This window comes from Cuculus canorus, chromosome 1, assembly GCF_017976375.1.
Source record: "Cuculus canorus isolate bCucCan1 chromosome 1, bCucCan1.pri, whole genome shotgun sequence".
Classification (NCBI taxonomy): Eukaryota; Metazoa; Chordata; class Aves; order Cuculiformes; family Cuculidae; genus Cuculus; species Cuculus canorus.
Window position 1 is genome coordinate 93,959,521 of NC_071401.1, and position 21,304 is coordinate 93,980,824.

Here is a 21,304-nt window from a genome sequence, read left to right on the forward strand (position 1 = left end):
TGAAGAAAAGAGAGATAAATAAAGAAAAGAAAAGTAAATGTACAGTGAACAGAATACCAAGCAGGTTATTGGGGAGAAGAGCTAATCTTACACAAAATCTAAAGACAAAGGGCAAATGGAACAGTACCATGTAGAAGGTGTGAGTGATTGATATGTGTTTGCATAGAGTGAGTTGAGATAAGAAAGTGAGCTGCAGTGCCAGGGTTTATATATCGTCTGGGGAATTGCTGAGACAGGATACAGACTTGCATTATAATATGATTTTTGAACATGTTACTAAAATAATTCTGCCCTGAAGTGAGCCTAATCTGTACTGCAAACTGATTTAACTGGGATACAACTTAAAAAATATTCTAACCCTCGAGCTAGAATCTACAGTTAAATTCAGGCAGTAAAATTAAAGAAAAATTATTACCATCACATCTATTCTATGATTCTATGGTCTGGTGGCCAGCAGAGCCCTTGCTGTGTCACGTGCATAGGAGGTCACAGTCTTTTCCTCAAAAATCTCAAAAATAAAGGTACAGACAAAGCAAGAAAAAAGGGGCACTCTATCCAGACAAAATGGTTCCCCAGCCTTCTCCATCAGAGGATGGGGATCAGTAATGAAGCAAAAATTAGGAAGAAATTAAGGATAAGCTTGATGAAGTGATTAGAGAAGGAAAGTATGCAACAGGTTTAAGGTTAAAAAAAAAAATCCATAATCTAAAATCCTAGTGCAGCTGTCCCTTGGTGACCCGGGCTGAAAGCTGCTCCTGTTGCTTATTACTGGATCTGTGTAAGGGACTCTCTATTTCAACATCTGCTCTGGGCTTTCCTGGGTATTTGTGTGAATGAGGGGCTGGAGCTGCTGTAGCCTAGGCAGTCTAACGTGAGGTGTATGAAGAACAACTTGTCACGGTGTGTGCTTATCCCTGCTGCTTTCTGGAGACAGTTGCTAACTTAAGAGATTTGTTTTTCAGAGGGTTGGGGTATCTCACTGGCTTCCTCGGGGTCATATCAGCCTGAGAAAAAAAGCTGGAGCTTCTGGACTCCTCCATCTCCTAGCAAGAGCAGCACAAGCACTATGCAAGGGCTGCAGCCTCCATATCTACGCACATTGACCGTGTACTGCCATTCCTGCTGCTGAGGCATTGGAGGAATTTCCAGAAATCTGGGACACTCTACGCAGCTCCACAGCTGAGACAGTCTATTTTGTTATCTGTCTTTTGCTTATTGGTGAAGATTGAGATATCTTTACCTCGCCAAGACTCTTCTAGAATTTGTTCATAGCACTGGCACTGCTCCTGCAAAGTCACTGGAGAAAAGTTGGCAGAGTTACACCATACATCAGAGCATCATTTTTAAGCTGGTTTGAAACTGAGTCCTAAATAAGGCCAAAATAGCAGTACTTCCCACCAGTATATTAATTCAGAAGGAGAACATAAAACTGCAATGCTTAAATTATGGCATTTTAATTTGGAGGCTTGTCAAAAGAGTAAGTTGACACTCCAAAAGTGACCTGACCACTGTTCAAAAGATCCAACTGTTTGGTCACAAAACGCAGTGGGCTGCTTATAAAAAGTTCACCCTTTCAGAACTCAGTATACAGAGCTCTGAATAAGTTAGAAGGAAAAAAAAGGACATGGATGGTGAAAGCATGCAGAAAATATCTATTCAGTGTGGTAGAATGAGAGGAACAGAGGGAAATACTGAAAATACTGTGTTGATGTTACATGTAACTTTTAGGACCTAACATCCAGTGGAGATACTTCAACAGTAATCTGACAGTCTTTAAATGTATTTAGATTCATAAAACCCTCACCAGGTAAGGAAATATTATTCTAGCTTTCTTTTATAAGGGCAAAATGAGATACAGAGACAAAAGGCAGAATTCATCTCACCGTAGTTGCCTTAAAGCTATTATTCTGCTCTAAACACATTCTCTGTGTGCTATCTGTAGTGAATGAGAACATCAGAATTTCTACAGAATGGTTCATGCCATCCCAAAAGAAGTAATAATTGGGATAAACTGTGGCAAGTCAGACAGATACCACGTCACTGAAATGTCCTAGGTGACATGGGAAGTGGGTGGTGGAACAGGGTGAAAAATGTTTTTTCGTATTCCCAGCACAAGTCACTGGTACCATGCTGCCTGCTGCCTTTACATTCTCAAAAAATGTGTAAGACAGGAACAGAAATAGGGTTTTTTTCCTTTCCCTCAGAGCTAATATACACCTGCTGTGATGAAAGTGGGTATCTGAGTTGGAAAATTTCAGGAAAATTTTTCCTCCACCTTACATAAGACTATGTCAAAACATTTAACACTGCCAAGACTGTGCAGGTGAAAGGAAAGCACTAACCGTGTTTTATGACCTTATAACCCCTCCCTGTAAAACTAAAGGAGAATATATTTTCTGCTTATAGCTCCAAATCATTCTGTGAGAAATGGAGCAAGGTGCTTGTTGTATAGGAGTAGTATTGCATTATGTCATTACAAAACCTCTCATACACAGCTGTTTGACGCATTTACAGAGATGTTCCAGCATTCTGTTCTCATTTGAAAGACATTAGAGTAGACTGCCAGCCAGAATGGCAAGTGACACGATCCAGCTAGGGGATGCACTGCAGTTTTACGCCAGGCTTCTCTCAAGAGCTGAGGAAAAAGGTATTTGATGGCACTCACATAATGGCTGAAATTCATAGAGACACGTTTGTATATAATTCAAGGAGAATTTTCAGTTTCCACTGAGGAGTGTCTCCCCTCATCGCCATTTTGAAGTTTTAAATGGGACTTGCCAGTGCCAGAGACTTGCATGTGGCTGTGTAGAAAGGTGCTTTTTCAACCTAACAATCATTGGTTCAGTCATTGTTAAAAACAAGAGTGGGGAAAGGCTTATAGAGAGCTGCTTCCTCTAGAAAAACATTGCAGCTAGATGGAAAAGAACCAAAACACATTTGGTTTGGTCTTTAGTAGAAGAGATGATGCATTTGTGAACAGATATTCCACTGGGACCATCTGATCTCCAAACCACAAAAAAATCCAACAAGTGGAAGTGCTTGACTCAGCAGTAAGCCATCCTCTTTGGGAAGAGAGTCACCTGATACTGCAACATCAAAACAAACACATCCTTAAATGCCAAACTGTCAGAGCAACAGGAAAAAAAAAGGAGCTGGATCCTTATTTCCAAACACAGGATCCATTTCTGCATAGTTGCTACTGGGTCTAGAACATGGCCAGTAACGTAAACAACCCACTAAGTAAGACACTGGCACACAACAGAATGGTTGTGGGATTCATCTACCTTTCAAGCATGAGTATTTTACTGATGTTAGCTAACTGCAGGATGTTATGCTAGGAAATTGAAGGAACTCAGATGGCTTCTTCCAATACCCTTTAGCACTGCAGTTTGAGATCTGCTCATATCAGACCATGGTGCAGACAGAAAGAATAACAGCAGTCACCATTGCTACACAACCCAGGGGCTTCTGCATATCCTGGAGAAGACGCTGCCATACCTAGCTTGCTGCCACTGTAGTCAATGCTGGTACGCAACAACAAACATTAACTAAATTTACGAGCACTGCAGATGCTGGCCAGTGACAGCAGCAATTTTTTCCACGCAGACAGGATTCAGATGTCTAGTCCTAAATTATTCTCCATAAGTAGAGTCTGGCTCCAAACGAGCATTTAAAAAAAAAACAACAACCTTATGGTAACAAGTGGCAAAAGGAAACTGTTAAATAAAGACAACTGCTGTTATTCAAGATTCAAAGCAAAGTTCTCTGGAGTTTTATCTAGGTTTCATTTCACCATGATGTCAAAGAAAATGCATTTAAGAGACAAGCAAGACCACTCTACAGTAAGTCTTCCCACCCTGAGAAACAATAAAAGCACCTATGTGTTTTGTTTCATGTGCTTAGCACAAGTAAAACCCTCACATCACAAAGGGAAAAATCACCTGTTGACTTTCTGATGGTGACTGAGTAGACTGAACCTCTTCATGAGCACCTTCATCTGTCTTGTCTTCTGATTTTGCCTCAGTTTCTTCTGTGGCATCAGACTTCTCAGTCTCCTGGCAGCAAAGGAGAAGGCACTATTAGTCTCAGGGCACGTAACCAACAATTCATTTCTATAAAACTCTTGACTTTACAGTTTTGGGAGGTGTTTTTCTAATTGTGCTTCAACACTCAAATGAAAATGTACCCTTTTGGATATTTTCTTGTGAAAGGAACACTTGTTGGCATGTTGATCTGTTGGTAAAGGCATGGGGTTTATGTAGGGAAAATGTGAATTCAGGCACTTCTTTCTCTTCAGAGCACAGTAGATCCTCCAGTTTTTCTGCGGGAAGTTGCATAGGAATCGACGCCGATCTTGATGGCACATTCTAGGTTCATGAAGTGACAGGACCTGATTGACAGTTCTAAAACAACGTAGGTGACCCATGGATGGTTCATATTGCTATGTGTACTGTTCAATCTGTAACTTCTCACATTGCTATTATGAGCAGAATTGGACTGTCCAACCTTAATTGTAGCTTCTCTAGCATATAGAGAACAGGACCACCAACACCCTGGCTGACCAATCAGCATGAGCATGAGCACTGTATGAAAAGAGAACGACGCAAGAATGCTGCATCTCAACAGCCCCCTTTAGTTTAAAGATAAGCGATATCCAGCTGCTTCTTTATCTCCTCTCTTGGGGCTCTGGCCGAGCAGGAGCTGGGGGGGGGGACGGGGGACTGAGGGGAGGAATGAGCAACTGGGGCCAGAAACTCCTCCTTTTTAGAATGATGTAAGTTGTTTATTTAACAATATAAAAGCTGGGTCTTTGCAGTGATCCTTAGAAAGACCAACTACTAGTAGCTATGAAAGGTCACACTGGATCACACACTGTGTCAGATAAAAGGAGACCTGTAAGGCCACAAGTGGAAAAACAGAAAAAGGATGAAATAAAATAGCACAAAGTGCAAAGTCACATTATATTTGGGACAGGTAGTTCTGGAACAGAGACTAGAAACAGACGTTTCTACTGCACGTTGGGTGCTTGTTAGTTGATAATCATCAAAGAAGAAAATGGATGTATTTAAATAATCACAGAGTAACTGAGCCACGAAAGTGATGCGACAGTGAAAGAGATAATAAAAGTGAGGTATAGCTGGTAGAGCTGAAAGAGAATATTAATGTCATCATATAAGGCCAAGGAGAAACCTCCTCTGGATCACTCTGTACTGTTCCAGTCACTCAGGCTCAAGAAAGAGAAATTCATACAGGAACAGGTGCAGAGGAGGGTTACAGGAATATCTGAGGGAGTGGAAAGTCTGTCTTATGAAAGGGTGACAAAAAAACCTTCATTACTTTAATCTATTAAATGTAACGCTGTGAGGGGATACGATAGCTCTCTAAAAATAGATCAGAGTAAACATCAGAGAAGAATAGGATAAGAAAGATTGAAGTAGATACAAAATAAGTACAAACTGGCTGTAAATAAAAATTATCACTATGAAATTTTGGAAGAGCTTCTTAGTAGAGAATTGGAGATAAAGGACTAAATTCATTAAAAGATGATCACTAAAAATTTGGTCACTTCTGAGAGGTATTATCTGGTGTGGTTGCCTCCAGCAACAGAGAACTTGGCTCAAGAGTGGTCCTGTTTTGTCCTACATGGTGTGGCAGAGCAGCATGTCCGTGATCAGAAGACAAGCTCCTTTGTCATCTCTGTGACCAAGCCCACACAACTCATCCATCTGGTTGGTTTGGGGTTTTCTGCTTTTCCATAATTTCATTTGTCTAGACAAAAGCCTCCAGTCATAATCTCCTATCCTTGTAAATTTAGAGGTCCTCCTCTGGTGCCCTAAACATATGATTGGTTTCAGCCTGTGTACTTAGCCTGCAGAAGCATGGCACTAGAATAGCTATCTGGCTTTTAGTCCCAGAGAGGGCCTGGGTGAGTGCTGACTTAGGGAACTCTGTCACATGATGTGGTGTGCAATATAAGGTGTCCTCCTGCTAGATGGGGACAAAAATGATAGGAAGGCGGTCAGGAATGTTTGGCAGCAGATATCGTGACAGAGTGAAGATGGACAAAATACTTCTGTAGCTTTACCTTTTTCCTGAAACTTCATTGTCTGTAAGATTTGGTGCCTTTTTGGCAATTTTCTCCTGAATCGTGGAAAATATGTTTTACATACAAGGAGCTTGCAATGAAAAGAAAGTAGTTGCATATACTCATTAGTTCCCTTTCTTCTCCACAGAGAAAAAACAACAGCAAGCGTGGTCCTCCCAGGAGTCCCTCCCAGCACTGCCTGGCCTTCTGGCAGCAAAAGCCTTTCCATGAACTGGAGCAGAAGGCTGATCAAGATTAAAGATTTTGAAAGAAAAACACCTCTACCACACACAATGTGCTCACTCCATTACACAGCTGCACGAATGTTTTTGCCAGCACATGGAGGGTGCTTGGGGAGAGGAATGAGCAGCTGGGAGTAAGCAGAAGGAGGCAGAGGAAGGAGAAAAGACTGCTTCTTTTTCTGGCAATATTGTCTCATTCAAGTACACATAAAACTGTGAGCACACTGCACTCTGAAGCTGGCAGCATTGCTATTGAAAACAGGTCTACAGAGACATTTGTCTTTTACTTTTCCCCCACAAGCTCATAAAATACTTGAAGATTAAAATATGTAGTGGCACAGGCATATACTGCAATTCTCTTGTGCATCATTGTGTTAATACATTGTTTTGTTAAGGAAACGGTAACATCCTTACAGGTACTTTCTTTGTAGGAGTTCCTAAAATGAAAAGGATAGCGTTAACAAAAACTAAATCAGATAGATATTTATTTTCAGCATGTATATTAACATTTCATTTTAAAAATCTATGTATTTAATATTTTTGGCAGGTATATAAAATACATAAAGACTGAAGGTGGCATTCTAATTAAAATGAACCTATTGTGTAAAACTATCTCAGATGGATCATATACTTAGTCAGAGCATAAGGTAAAAAAAAAGTTGTAGCTAAAAGAACTAAACGTTAGAAGCAGCCAGAACACAGGTGTATGCGCACACACACACATAAAGAGTTTTTGGTTATTATATGGAGAGCTGTAATGTTTGGAATGTCAGCATTATACTAGCTTTCCATAGAAATACCGAATTTAATTTTTAACTAATTTAAAATGAAGTACCATTTATAAACATTGGCTGACGGGTCATTTTCTCTTTAAACAAGATGCACATACTGTAATTTTGTAATCCAAACCAGTCTTAGTAGAAGTCTTTTTCAATTGTAACACCAAAGCTCAAGTATCTTCGGATTTTAAGATATCAAGACTATGGATATTGAGACCAAAAATATAAAGATTAAGGACTTAAGTATATACAAGATTTGAAAACAGATCCTCAGCTCAAGTAAATCAGCTTCACTGAGTTCACAGAGAAACTGGAAACCTAAATTTTCTTTCTACAAGCTACTGGCTCTCTGGACTTCTCGGAAACAGAGGCAGTATTCCACTGTGGTTAATAAAGTTGCCTGAAAATCTGTTTGGGCCTGAAAATAAAATGCAGTTATCACCTGCATTCAAACCTTGCTGAGACACTCAGGAAGTGTAATGATACAATATACTGTTTTAAGTAACAGACATCTCATCGGTAGAACAATTCACCTCTGCCATTATAGAAAACAAATGGCACAGCCACACCTATTAATGGGGTCTTTACGTCACCAATATTTCAGAAAAGATAAAATAATACTGAGAACAGTTTCAGACTAAGCATAGTATTTGTGCGGGCTTTAAAAGGAAATGTACCCAACTTAGGGGGCAGCTGACACTGACACACCTGACCCTAGACATACAAACTGCCTTAATTATAGCTCAAAAATTGTTGGACTCAATGATCCAAGAGGTCTTTTCCAACCTGGTGATTCTATGATTCTATGATTCTAAATGTACACATGTAGTCTCTTGGCACATGACTGTCAATGCCACTAATCCAAGATTAAATGGGATCATTCAAAAATCTGTCACTGACTTGGGTGATCTTTGGGTCAGGCACAGGGCATAGCTGTATTTTAAATCCCAGCTTGCTATGGAACATGTTTAGAAGTTAGGCGAAAAGTATTTATGACCAGGTATTCCTTCAACTGAGAAGGTATTTCATGTTAATAGACTGAAGAACTTACTAACACAATGACTGCTCCTTCTCTTAGGCATAGAAAACTGTTTAACTCATCCTTCTTAAAAGATGCTTTAGAAAACATAATAATCAGTACAATGGGGAAGTAACAGGAGAGAAAGGATGATGTGAGCTAATTGATCCTTTCCGAAGTGCCAAAAATAAGTATTGATTTTCTGTAGTGCCACTTTTATGGCCACATAGCACCCTTTAATGATAAAAATGTATCTGGTACATAGGAAAAAAAGTGTGAAGATCTTCGCCTGACTTCCACAGTGACCTAGGCAAATAGTTAGCATTTAGAACTCTGGCCTTTCCACCGGGATCTGCAGAGTTTTCCATATGCCATATGGAATGGATATTATGGGAACACGGTGATGGGCACAGCAATTGGCCATCAGTACAGTGGTACCAGAACCCTCAGCAGAGGTCCAAAAACAGCTGGCTGCCGGGAGAAGCAAATGCTTACTTAGGGAGCTGCCCCCCAGCCTGTTTTCCAGCCAGTCTGGTTAACTTTGATGTCAATTTGCTATTTTCAACTGAAAAAATCGCGGGTTTTTTTTTAAGTAAGAGGATACTTAAATAAGTGCATAAAGACTTCTTTACATGTGTGCTGCAGATCTGAGGATCTCCTTTACACCTGTGTATATTCAGAGCTTCTTTACATGTGTCTTACAATCGGTCTGCAACTTGATGTGTCCTAGATGTATCAGACTCACCATGTATGTGTAGATCAGCTTGCACATTAGGCTCTGACACCATCAGAGCTCTAACACCTAGACCTAATATTTCAAAGTAAAGATCGGTCAACCAGGTTTGGTGACAAGTTGTAGCCACCTAACCCAGAAAGAAATCAGGGCTAAATAATGCAAATTTGCAAATTGGAGACATGTATTTTGCACTCATCAGGCTGACATGGCAATGAATTTTAATATACCTATTTGGTCGGGAAGTTATAATTTGCTGGGAGGAGTAGCAAAAAGTTCCTTTGCTTGCTCTGGAAAATAGGTCTACAACAGACCTGGGTCAGGATTCTTGACAGCTGTGCTGTCAAACAGCATCATGGTCGCTAAAGAGCTTCTCTTGTGCAATATGAGACAAAAGATGGATGGAAGAGGAAAGAGAATCATCTAAGGCAAGAGTATAAAACATGTATCAACTTCATATTAATCTTTATAATGCCTCAGTGAGCTAAAAACACCTAGAAAGCAAATGCTTACTGGCCGGTGGTGTTTCCAGGCTTTATAGTTTGCTTTTTTATAAATTACCATCTTATTCCAGAAAAAAAAAATACAATTATTTAAGAAGATGTTAGCAGGAAACCCTGTCATATGTGTCATCATTACCATCTCTTCCACATTTGAATTATTATTCCAGATTCACGCTGGTGGAAATCAATGTCACAAGCTATCCGTTGTACTTCATGCTAAGGTTGAATTGACAGCCTAATGAAAGAAGAAGTAGTGCAGCAAGCTTATGTGTATGACAAAGCACAGCCAGCCCATCATGCAGGAAAGATGCTTAGAAGCACCTCTGCAATAAATGCTAAACCACTTGTATGTGTCTCCATCAAATCCATGAACATATTCTAAAAAGGAGATGATGTAAATATACTTCCATTCTTTACATGTATTTTTTAAAAACATCCTCACTTATTTCCACTTACTGGACTGAAACAACCACTACCAGTGCAGCAGTTAATCAGCAAAAAACATACCTATTTGCTACCAATAACACTAGCAGTAATTTGCCCAGCAAAATGTACCAAAAACATTCTTTTCAACATTTACGAAGTTGTCACTAAACAGAAATTCTAATAGCCTCTGCTGATAGCTGGGAATTAATGAATTCAAAAAATTGCTACTTTGCTTTTCAGACATGCTATCTAACAGAACCTTGCATGATGGAGCAGATAATATAGGAAGTGGGAAGATGGAAAAAAAATGCAATTTTCTTTATCTTATTGACTCTCCACGTATCTTTTATAATTATTATAATATGTAATACCTGCAGTCCTTTTAAGCTTTTCAGGCTTTGTGGACATTAATTAAATGAATTCTCACAAGGCCCTTGTGAGGTAGGCAAGTAGTTTTATTTCCCTTGATGGGAGATGGCACAGCTAAAGCAGAAAGTTTAAATCACTTGTTCCTTATCACACAGGGACTCAGTGTCAAAGACATTTATAGCAACTGTGACTGTCCCCTGGGTATCTCTTCATCTGTAGCTCTCAAAGCACTTAGGAAAGACTCTTTTTTCTCTCTACTTTGGCAGAAGAGAAAAAGCAGAGACATTTACAACAGTGTTTCACTCAAAGTCGCTACAGAAATGGCAGCAGAGTTGGAACAGAAAGATCTCATGCTCCAGGGCAGCTCTTCAGCCAGGTTAGCATGATGCAGCAGAGTTCTCTGCTATCGCTCTGGCTCATGGCGCTCCGGATTCATTTATTTTGTTGAATCACCCACATTAAATACAGCAATATTTGTTTATCATCTAACATGATCTTAGGACAAGAGAGCTGTAATGCTCTGAGTTATAAATCTTCTAATTAAAAGAAGTTAAAGATGAAACACATTGCTCTCTGTAAAGGAAACAAACAAATAAATCAAAAAAATCAAAGAAACACCTTATTCTTTTGTCAGAAAAATATTAGAACATTGTCAAAATACAGTGGATGGAGAACAAAGGGTTGATTTGCCAAAGGGACTTCATGGTGTCAAGAGTAAGATTTTATCTCCCCAAGGCAGGGGAGCAAACCCATAGTGCCAGCCTGTACACACACACACAGAATGGAATGGGTCCAGCTCCTCTACTCGTGGCCAGTACAAAGCCTGCTTACTCAAGGTTTGATGCAGTCAGGGGGAAGTGAAGGTTTCTTGTAATTAGCACAACCTACAAATTGCATTAGGAAATTCTGCATCATTTAAAATCTGAACATGATAAAATACTGGTTTGTGTCAACAATAACAACAACAAAACCCATCATCTGGAGGAATGGTAACAAGTTTGCAGTGAAAGAAGGGAAGAGAGAAGTATTTTCTATTATATACTGAACCAGCCACTTTTTTTTAACCCTTGTGAGCGCTTTGCTACAGCAGCATCTAACGTAGTGCTTTTCACTGCCCTTATTTGACATGCTGAGTCATTGCCTATCTTCAACTTTTATTAAAATCAAATAAATACCCCCCATGGAAAGACAGCAGTGCATACCTTTGTGCCTGGAGGAGGAGCAAGACCCAGGAATGAATAAATAATATTTTCTTCCTTAGCAGAGAAAAAGGATTCAAAATCCTAAAAAAAAAAAAAAAAGGAAGAAACAAACAACAGAGAACTGGTTACAAAAATAACAAAAGCCTGGGAGAAACAGAATAGCCCAGGCAAATCTTTCTTATATTGATGAGAGTGACTATGCATTTGTACAACCACCTGCATTATCTAAGCCCCAGGAAGAAAATTTAGTTAAAGGGAGTTTCACACTGGCTGGTAAAATGAACAAATGGGCAAAACTCTCCAAAGACTTACACTTTAATTCTATCAAATCTATGTCAGAATCAAATAAAATGAAATATCTCATTTGAATGTGCCTTAGCTGTACACACCAAAGCCAATCTATTCCCATTTAAATGTTAAAATAAAGCTTGCTGTGAGTAAGAACACAAAATTGGCCCTCAAAACCCTGGACAGCTTTATGGCAAATAGAAGATTGATGCAGTCAGGGGAAGTGAACGGCAAATAGAGGACAACATAATAGCACAAGTGAAATGATAATGAGGAAACTTTATTTTAAAGAAAGGTGTTCTGGTTAGAACATGTCGTTGCTCTTCAAACAAACTTAGCAAAGAACTGTGTTGTTCTCTCTGACATAGATATACCAGCCAAAATGTCTTACTCACATGTAAACTGAAGTTATAAATCATTATGTTGAATGTTCATTTTCTCTTCAGTGCTAATATAATTGAAAAGATGTGATGTATGGATCCTATCCTATCACCCATAACTTGCATGGTCTTTACTGTATTCACCCAAACAACCTTCCTGTTAATTAAGGAAGCTCTGCTATCACTAGTTTGCTACTGGGAAGTTCATGACTTGTATCTTACACTGGTAAAAAACAACTTCTATTTAAATCTCAGCAGGAACTGTGCTCACAAGTGACTGTCCCACAATCCCACAGCAGCTCTGCGTAGGACAGGAGACATGAAAGCATATCTGCTGAGTTCTAGACTTCTGCCTCAACCACACTATCATCCTCCCTCTCATCCCAAGTAATTCCAAAAATAGAAGCCTATAAATACTAAGGTGCTGACTCATCCTTGACACTTGTTTGTAAAGCTGGGTTAGGACCTGTGTTGTTCTATTGAGTTGTTGCAGTGTTTACAAAGAATAAATTATTGGCTGAAGGAAAAGCTGGAGAGGATGGTTTACAAGTCACCTTAATGTCAATAAGACTGGAATTAATGACATTTCAGTTCAGTTTGGAAGAGGCAACTCAGCTTAACCGACGAGATAAATGACAGTCCATTTCACTGATTTATCTAAGAGACAGACAAGCTTTCACACAGACCTAGCAACAAGCAGTGGGAACTGCCCAGTCTGGAAGAAGCCCAGAACAAATTTTACCCTGACCAGGCAGAATATCTGCTGCTGCTCCAGACCACTCATTTCTCAAACCATCTCTCTGCTGTTTTCACATTGTTGTGGGTTTTTCCTTCTTATCTAACCCAGGTCTGCCCTAAGTGTTTAAGAAAGCCAGTGTCTGAAGTCTTACCCATAAACTTAGGAGAAATACAGCAAACAAGAACACAAGGATTTTCTGCAATTCAAAGGGCTGGAATTAGACATGGGCCATAAAAACACAGGAAATTTTTGTCCTCCTGGATACCACGAACTCATAAAAAAGCCTAGGCAAACTATGGCATGACATGTCAATAGCTGGGAAACAAACAGAAGACTACAACAAAGGAGGACTTGATATTTTGTCTTGTTAGTTTCTCCTCAGAGGAAAAGCAGCAGACAGCAAGCGTACTAAAAATCTCAAGAGACAAATGTTCTTGTAGATAACCAGACCTGAAGGCACAAGCAAGACCTATTAATGACCAGATCAACTTCTTATCAGAAGAGATAACAACCTTCTTCCACATCACGTACTTCTTGGCAGCTGCTAGTGTACAATGACATCCTAAATTAAAAGTGGTACCTCGCAATAAATGGAAGATCACTTACCTTGTTTACACTGAGGAGTAAGCTATAATATATATAGCATGGTGTAAAAGCATGACTACAATGATGATGTAAAATTTTTTTGTATTGTATATTTACACTCATTTCCCTAATGATGACTTGTTCACCTCTCCATTCACTGAATGGTCAAAGATAGCTGTTCCAAAGGCAGGCAGTAAGAAATATAAGCAGTAATGATTTATTTCAAGTAAGCAATAATATTGTATCTGTATGAGAAGATATAAATGGTCTAGGTGAAGGTTAGTGGTGTCATCTATCATTGGAACTAGTCTTTGAAAAATACAGCAAAACATATCTAAAAAACTACACACACAACATCACCATGAGTTTTTCTTTACAAGTGCATATGCACATATACACTCCACATTATCATCCTTTGTATGACCACAATGGAAATGCTAGACAGCAAATAGCAAACTCCAGTTGGAGAACAGCAGAAAGTTCTTCCCCACATGACTGGTATGGCACCAGACCAGAGCACACAGAGAAGCATGGAAATGCCATCCTTGCACACTTTTGAAAATTAGATGGCAAAAGACTTAAAAAACATAAACTAACTTTAAAACTATCTGTGCTTTAAGCAGCAGGCTGGACTACAGACCTCCAGAGGTCCCTATGATTTCTATATATTTGACTTCAGCAGTTACATGAAGCATCAAATAAAAGTTTTACCTAATAATTCAGATTCTTTTAAAAAAAAAAAGTACACAGGTATTTTGTTCTACGGATTTCATTTTACAGAGAAAAGCATAGATTTCAGCTTACAAAAAAACCCTGAAGTTTACATTCCATTTCTTTTTTAGTTTTCTAGGAGGTTTTTTTTAAGCAAAAGCAAAGAAAAGAACAACAGCCTGCTCAATATATTTAGAAAGTGACACAGATGCAGACAACTGTCTAGACATGAGCAAAGAAGCAGCTTCAGAAAAAGATCAAACACGAGCATAATTGCCAATGCTGATGGATTAGAATGGATACTTGAAACTGGTGCTATAGCCAGACATACAAAATGAATCTATTTCTAATCTGTTTCTTCAAGCAAGAATACCAAAGATCTGAAAGAAAAATAAGATTCAAGCATTTTGTAAGACAGCCTTAAGCGTCTCTGACCTTGCAGAAAAGCTGCTCACACTGTATTTTCGTAAATGCATCTCTAAGAAACCTATATTTTACAGCAAGTTAGGAGATGAAGCAGTTCTTCAGGGTCAGCCAGGAGATGAAGATACTGAAGATAACAGCAGACATGGACATTAGCAGCAGGACTGCATTTACTCGCTCACTATTTCGGGCTTTTCCAGCATGAAAAGGAAGCCTCCTCAGCTGTCCCCAGTATCCCATCTTTCCCAAGCCCCATCCCCAAAAAATCACTGAACTGTGGAAGAGAGGACTGGGGAAGATCTCAAAGGCAGTAACCACTACTGTGTTCCTGATAGGTGTTTCTCCAGTCCATTAGTAAGGACCTCTAAAAAGAAAATGAAACAAACTCCTGAACTCCACATATTTTTTTTGTGATGTCTGATTTAATCTTCTACTGCTGCATTTTTGCTCATTACATCTTGTCCCACTTGCAGTGTGCATGGAGCTGGACACATTTTACAAAATGCTGGAATCAGAGAATAATTCAGGTGGGAAGAAACCTCAGGAAACCATATTTCAACCTCCAGCTCAAAGCAGGGTCAATATTTAATTCAGACCAATACCAAATCCCTCTTTGCTGCAGCTTTTAAAATATTTGAAGATTGTCACATCTCTCTCCAAATTCCTCTTTCTCAGAGTGAGGAAGGAAATCTTTTCCCTTGGATTCTCATTCCTCAAGGCCAGCATGTTGTTAACATCTATATATATGCACATGTGCAAATGAGAACCAAACATACAAGACAATCAATAGGAAAGGAAGAGAGGGAAAAGACTGATCTCAGAAAGCAGAACTAGCAGAAATTAAATAGAATAAGTTTGATCTAAAAAAAAAATACTACCCGGGAATCAGGAGGGAAAAAACTTAGTAGGAAGGAGAAAGAATCGTAGAATCATAGAATAGTTTGGGTTGGAAGGGACGTTAAATATCATTGAGTTCTAACCCCCCTGCCATGGGCAGGGACACCTCCCACTAGCTCAGGCTGCCCAAGGCCCCATCCAGGCCTTGAAGACCTCCAGGGATGGGGCATCCACAGCTTCCCTGGGCAACCTGTGCCAGTGCCTCACCACTCTCACAGTGAAGAAGTTCTTCCTTATGTCAAGTGCAAACCTGACTCTCTCCAGTTCATACCTGTTCCTTCTGGTCCTGTCCCCACAAGCCTTTATGAATAGCCCCTCTCCAGCTTTCCTGTAGGCCCCCTTCAGGTACTGGAATGTCGTTATAACATCTCCTCTGAGCCTTCTCTTCTCCAGGCTGAACAAGCCCAACTCTCTCAGCCTATCCTAGTAGGGAAGGTGCTCCAGCCCTCCGATCATCTTTGTAGACCTCCTCTGGACCCATTCCAACACTTCCATATCCTTCTTAAGTTGAGGATTCCAGAACTGGACACAGTATTCCAGATGAGGTCTCACAAGAGAGGAATAGAGGCGCAGAATCACCTCCCTCGACCTGCTGGCCACATTTCTTTTGATGCAGGCCAGAATACGGTTGGCCTTCTTGGCTGCAAGAGCACATTGCCGGCTCATGTCAAGCTTCTCATCCACCAGCACCCTCAAGTCCTTCTCTGCAGGGCTGCTCTCAAGCACGTCATCCCCCATCATGTACTGAAATCGGGGATTGCTGCGACCCATGTGTAGGACCTTGCACTTGGCCTCGCTGAACCTCATGAGGTTCTCACAGGCCCACTTCTTCAGCCTGTCCAGGTCCCTCTGGATGACATCCCGTCTTTCCTGTGCAGCAACTGTACCACTCAGCTTGTTGTCATCTGCAGACTTGCTGAGGGTGCACTCAATCTCGTTGTCAATATCATTGATAAAGATATTAAACAGCCCCGGTTCCAGTACAGTCCCCTGAGGGACACCACTTGCCACAGATCTCCATCTGGACTTTGAGCCATTGACCACTACTCTTTCAATACGACCATCCAACCAGTTTCTCATCCACCCTAACATCCACCCATCAAATCCATATCTCTCCAATTTAGAGAGAAGGATGTTGTGGGGGACTGTGTCAAAGGCTTTACGGAAGTCTAGATAGATCACATCTGTCAGTTTACCCGTGTCCACTGCTGCCGTTACCCCAGAGAAAATGTCTTACAACAAAAGAAGTGTAAAAAGCTTGACTTGTTTAGTACAGTAAAATGAAGATTAAAAAATGATATTATTCCCATTTATAAACACATGAGACTAGAGCTGTTTAAGTTAGAAGTTGGTTTTGGCATACCAGGAAATGAATATAAACTGAGTGCGTATACTCAGGCTACAGATTTGAAAGCTTCTAGGTGCCATAAGACTGAGGCCCTTGAAGACAGAATCATAGAATTATTTAGGTAGGAAAAGACCTTTAAGATGAAGCCCAATCATAAACCTAAGCTTGCCACTTTTACCACTAAAACATGTCCCTAAGTGCCACATCTACCCATCTTTTAAATGCCTCTGGGAATGGTGACTCAACCACTTTCCTGGGCAGCCTCTGCCAGTGCCCAATAACCCTTTCAGTGAAGTAACATTTCCTAATATCTAGCTTAAACTTCTCCCTGTGCAACTTTAGACCATTCCTTCTCATCCTATCACTTGTCACTTGGGAGAAGAGACCAACACTCACCTCGCTACAACCTTCTTTCAGGTAGTTGTAAAGAGCGAAAAAGAATCTCCCCTCAGCTTCCTTTTCCCTGGTCTAAACAACCCCTATTCTCTCAGCTGTTCCGCATAAGAATTGTGCTCCAGACCCTTCACCATCTTCGTGGCTCTTCTTTGCATGCACTCCAGCAGCTCGATGACTTTCTTTAGACTGTACTAACAAGACTGTACTAAAGACTGTACTAACAAGAGCAACATATTTTAAAGGGACTTTCATGAATTCAAGATATTGGTCTGGAGTCCATGAGTCACACAGAATTTTAAAATTCTTGGCTCTATTTTTCGCACGGTGGTTGAGGTCAAAGGATGTGAGAAGAGTTAAGATACACCATGTAAACCTTGAACAGTGTAAACCAGTTCTAAATTTCAGAATTATGGGTCTGTAGGACCTGCATAGGTTATGCACGGAAGAAGAGTGCAAGCACCCAGGTTTATGTTGTAGACATGTTGCAGAAGACAATGTCCCTTGGAGGAATTTTGACCCAGTCTGTCAGTCCCCAGTCATGTTCTCAGCCAGCTCATGTAACTCCCCTTCATAGTCACTGTGCAGCTCCCTTAAGGTACCTTCCCTTGAGGAGAATGGTGAGGCTTATATATTGATACAGATCTCCTTACCTCATTTATTTGGAGATAATGATGCTATAAATCAGTCTGTGTTACACATCCACTGGGATCATTAGCGATGAGCTTAGAGAGATAGGTGCATTAGAATTCTGAAGACTTTTAGACTAGTGGTAAATTTTATTTAGTTTTTAAACCAGTAGATACAACTTCTTTCTCGGCCCCTTTCCACGCAGAGGTGTGTTTGCAAAGGACTCAACCTAAATTTATTTCCAGCTGTAGATTGTATGGCTTCCTGAAAGAGCTTCTGACACGGAGTGAAAACCATATATTTATAATATACTGGCAAGACTGGCTGGCTGGAATGCTTTGTAAGGCAATTATTCTTTAATTCACTACATAACCTCCCCAGGGACTCTCAGAACATTTATTGGAACATAGTGTGCCACAAAACACACAACCAAATATATCAAATGATACTTTTTATTGGTGCAGGTTGGATGATTAAACAAACATGAACTCTAACCTATCAAGTTCTCTTTTAAGATTCCTAAAAGGAAATGAGGAAACAATAGCACTGTTAATCATTCTAGCAACGTCTGCTCTGAGAGCTCTAAAGTTAACTGTAAAAACAGTGGCATGTGAATCCCTTCTCTCACAAAACAACCTTAGCAGTAGTTCATGCTGGATTTGTGAAGTAACTTAAAACTAGGCTCACTATGTAATCTGCATTTCAGAGTACTTTGCAAGTTCATTTCAGAGATCATATCAGAGTAGTTTCCAGTTTGTATTTCCATCCAGACAATGAGACTATCTTTTGATTCACGATCCTAATATTTATGTTGGTACATGATTTGAACACTCTTCCAAGAGAAATAACCTGTTAACCTGCATATGTGAAGATACAACTCCTTTTATGAAGAGCTGGTTATTTATTGAATAAGTAATATAATTTCAATAATTCGAACCACACACTAGAAGTATTCCAGTCAACTATAATTCCTATTTACTTATTTTTATAATGTAATGGAAAAGAAACATTCCTGTTCATGGGCTGTGGTTCCTCAGATTGACTTCCTAGCAGCCCAGATAAATTTGTGTCAAACAACCAAAATACCATAACTCACCATGCAACATTAACTGAAAGTTTGAGAAATGAAGTACACTAGAGCTAGAGAAAGCAGATCAGCCTTGCTATGAACCTCCCTAGTCTTGAGTAGGTTAATGTGAAAACACGTAATTAAGCACTTACTACACCAAGTGCAGCTGAGCTGTCTTCATAGTCTACATTTGGTTATCATGAGATAGTGTGTGAAAAAGCCATAGTATCACATACACAGTACCGCTTTCGGTCTACAGGACCTGAAGTGAGAGTGCAGGCAGAGAGCCAACAGCAGGACAACTTGTGAGTGAGCTACACAGCAGGAGGTGGAAAGTGTAAGAGGAAAACACAGCTCGTCACAGGCAGCAAACTCCAGGCTTTGCAGTCTGCTCTGGGTCCTGTAAAGGCTCTGGGTATGCAGGGGATAATCCATACAGCCTGTTAATCAGAATTTCTCTAAGCAGTTTTCCCTCTGTGTATATTTTTCTTTTTAAAATGAATAACATTTCATTTCATTGCACTTCTGTGCCTAAAAAATGCTTCATAAGAACGGTTCTTTCAAGGTCCTTCAAGGTGAATCTCACATTGTCTTAAGGAGTTTGTTTTATGCTTCCTACTAATGGAAAAGGGTAACTTTCTGTGAAAGAAGACTTTCAGAAGGTATTTAAATTTCCAAACAGCTTCTTACCCCACAGTACCGTTCCTCATTGAAGATCTGTGGAGGGAGAGGAATTCCATTTTGAGGCTTTTTTTCACCTGGGACATTCTCTCTCATCCATTTCCTGTTGTCTTCATCTCCTGCTATGTCCATTTGCTGAAAGTCGATCTTGTTGGCCTCCAAAAATCCCACTACTTCTTGCTGTTTCTTTTTGATCTGATGAGGAAAGAAGAAAAACAAAATTCCCTCTTTAAAATTATTTTTTTTTCCTAAAAGCAATTGCACTTACAAGCAGAGCTAATGCAAGATTCAATACTCCAGTGACCCCCAAAATTTTGAAGCTTGGATTCAACACTGCTTCTCAGCAGCCAGATCACTGCCGTTCCATCACAGCCACCCCTGCCCCCCAGCTACTCTCTTTCCTCCCCTAAGAAATGATGCTCAGTAGGAAGCCTCCTACTCCATTCCCAGATGTATGAGCGTGGTGTACAAATACCTAAACTAATCCTGCCTAAAGTCAGTGCAAGTTTGAGAATGTACATATTCTCCCCAACATCTAATAGTCTCCTTTTTCCTGATCATCACATATGACATTCAGCTTTCCATGAGCCATTTGTTTCACTCTGTTCCTGTTCTTTAATGCTAGGCTCAGTTAAAAATAGGTGAAAGCTCAATAAAAATCCAGTATAGCTTAACTCCTGTGCTTGAATATTTCCCACATTGCAGAATGGTGTTCCAGCTGGGCCATGAAGAACACATTACATAAAAACAAAGCAAGTCATATACAGCTAAAATTCACATGGCCCTTATTCCCTTTGATGCTATTGATGTATACACCTAGGATGCAGGCATCAAGCTTATAGCCTATCCCTTGATTTTGGAGATGTAATACTCACTATACTTCTCTACTAAAGAAATGCTACTCCTAAGCAACATTTAAAGAACTTCCCCATTTTGTATTTGTCTAACTTGTCTAAGAGCTGCAACGCCAAACTTTAGTCCTACAAGCCCTGCAGCATTTGAAGCAAGCACTGTTTGTACCGGTCTGTATTCTTTCAAGCTGCTCTTTGGTCACAGACAACTAAATTACTATCATCTAGCACAATCACATTCCAGACACGACTCTCTTCTCCTCCCACTCACACTACTCCATGCAGCAAGTTAGTGTCCTATATAGGTAGTAGCTAGAATGGTGCATCAAGATAATTTTTACATCCAAGCCATCATTTGATTTGAAAACATCTTCCATGAATCAAATGTCTCTACAACTGAATTTAAAGTGATGCTAAGCCAGTGTAAATCAGTCTGAGACAAGCAATGAGATGAGAAATAATTTGTGGACTATGTATTTCTATAATCTAATAAACCTGCAAGGCTGAAATAGAATGATAGCCTATTATATTGGAAGAATGAATTTTCATGATTAAGGATAAAATTTCTTTTTCTTGTTTAAACAAGGAGGTAACTATCTAGACAGCTATACTTGCTTAAAAAAAATGATAAATGCTGTACATTTTTATGACAACTACAGAGGTTTATGGTGAGCTAAAAAATGCACATCACTTTAAATGGAAACTTTAATCAAAACTGTTCAAAACTCTTGCAGCTGACAGATCTCAAAGATGCTTCTTTATATTCTTATGTTCACTGTTTAAACAGAAGTCATTCTCTTAATGGCTATTTAGCTGTCCAGTTATTTCCAGAACACATGCACATGGCAGAAAGGATTGCTTGAGGGGCACTTCATTGGAAGAAGCATCAGGATAATGTTCACATAAATGGTTAATAAAATCTGCATGAGCCATTACTAAGAGTTTCACCACA

General features: G+C 39.8%; 1 protein-coding gene across 3 annotated transcripts in view; it reads right to left on the reverse strand.

Annotated features, from left to right (window-relative positions):
- SH3BGR (SH3 domain binding glutamate rich protein) overlaps nt 1–21,304 on the reverse strand; it is a 30,490-nt gene that overhangs the window by 4,381 nt on the left and 4,805 nt on the right. For 2 of the 3 annotated variants that reach the window (XM_054086080.1, XM_054086088.1), the window contains exons 2-4: nt 19,511–19,696; nt 11,358–11,438; nt 3,942–4,055 (exon numbers count right to left, since the gene is read on the reverse strand). In XM_054086080.1, the coding sequence (XP_053942055.1) occupies nt 3,942–4,055; nt 11,358–11,438; nt 19,511–19,696 (381 nt within the window). The remainder of the gene's footprint in view (nt 1–3,941; nt 4,056–11,357; nt 11,439–19,510; nt 19,697–21,304) is intronic. The other variant, XM_054086098.1, reaches the window with a different exon arrangement.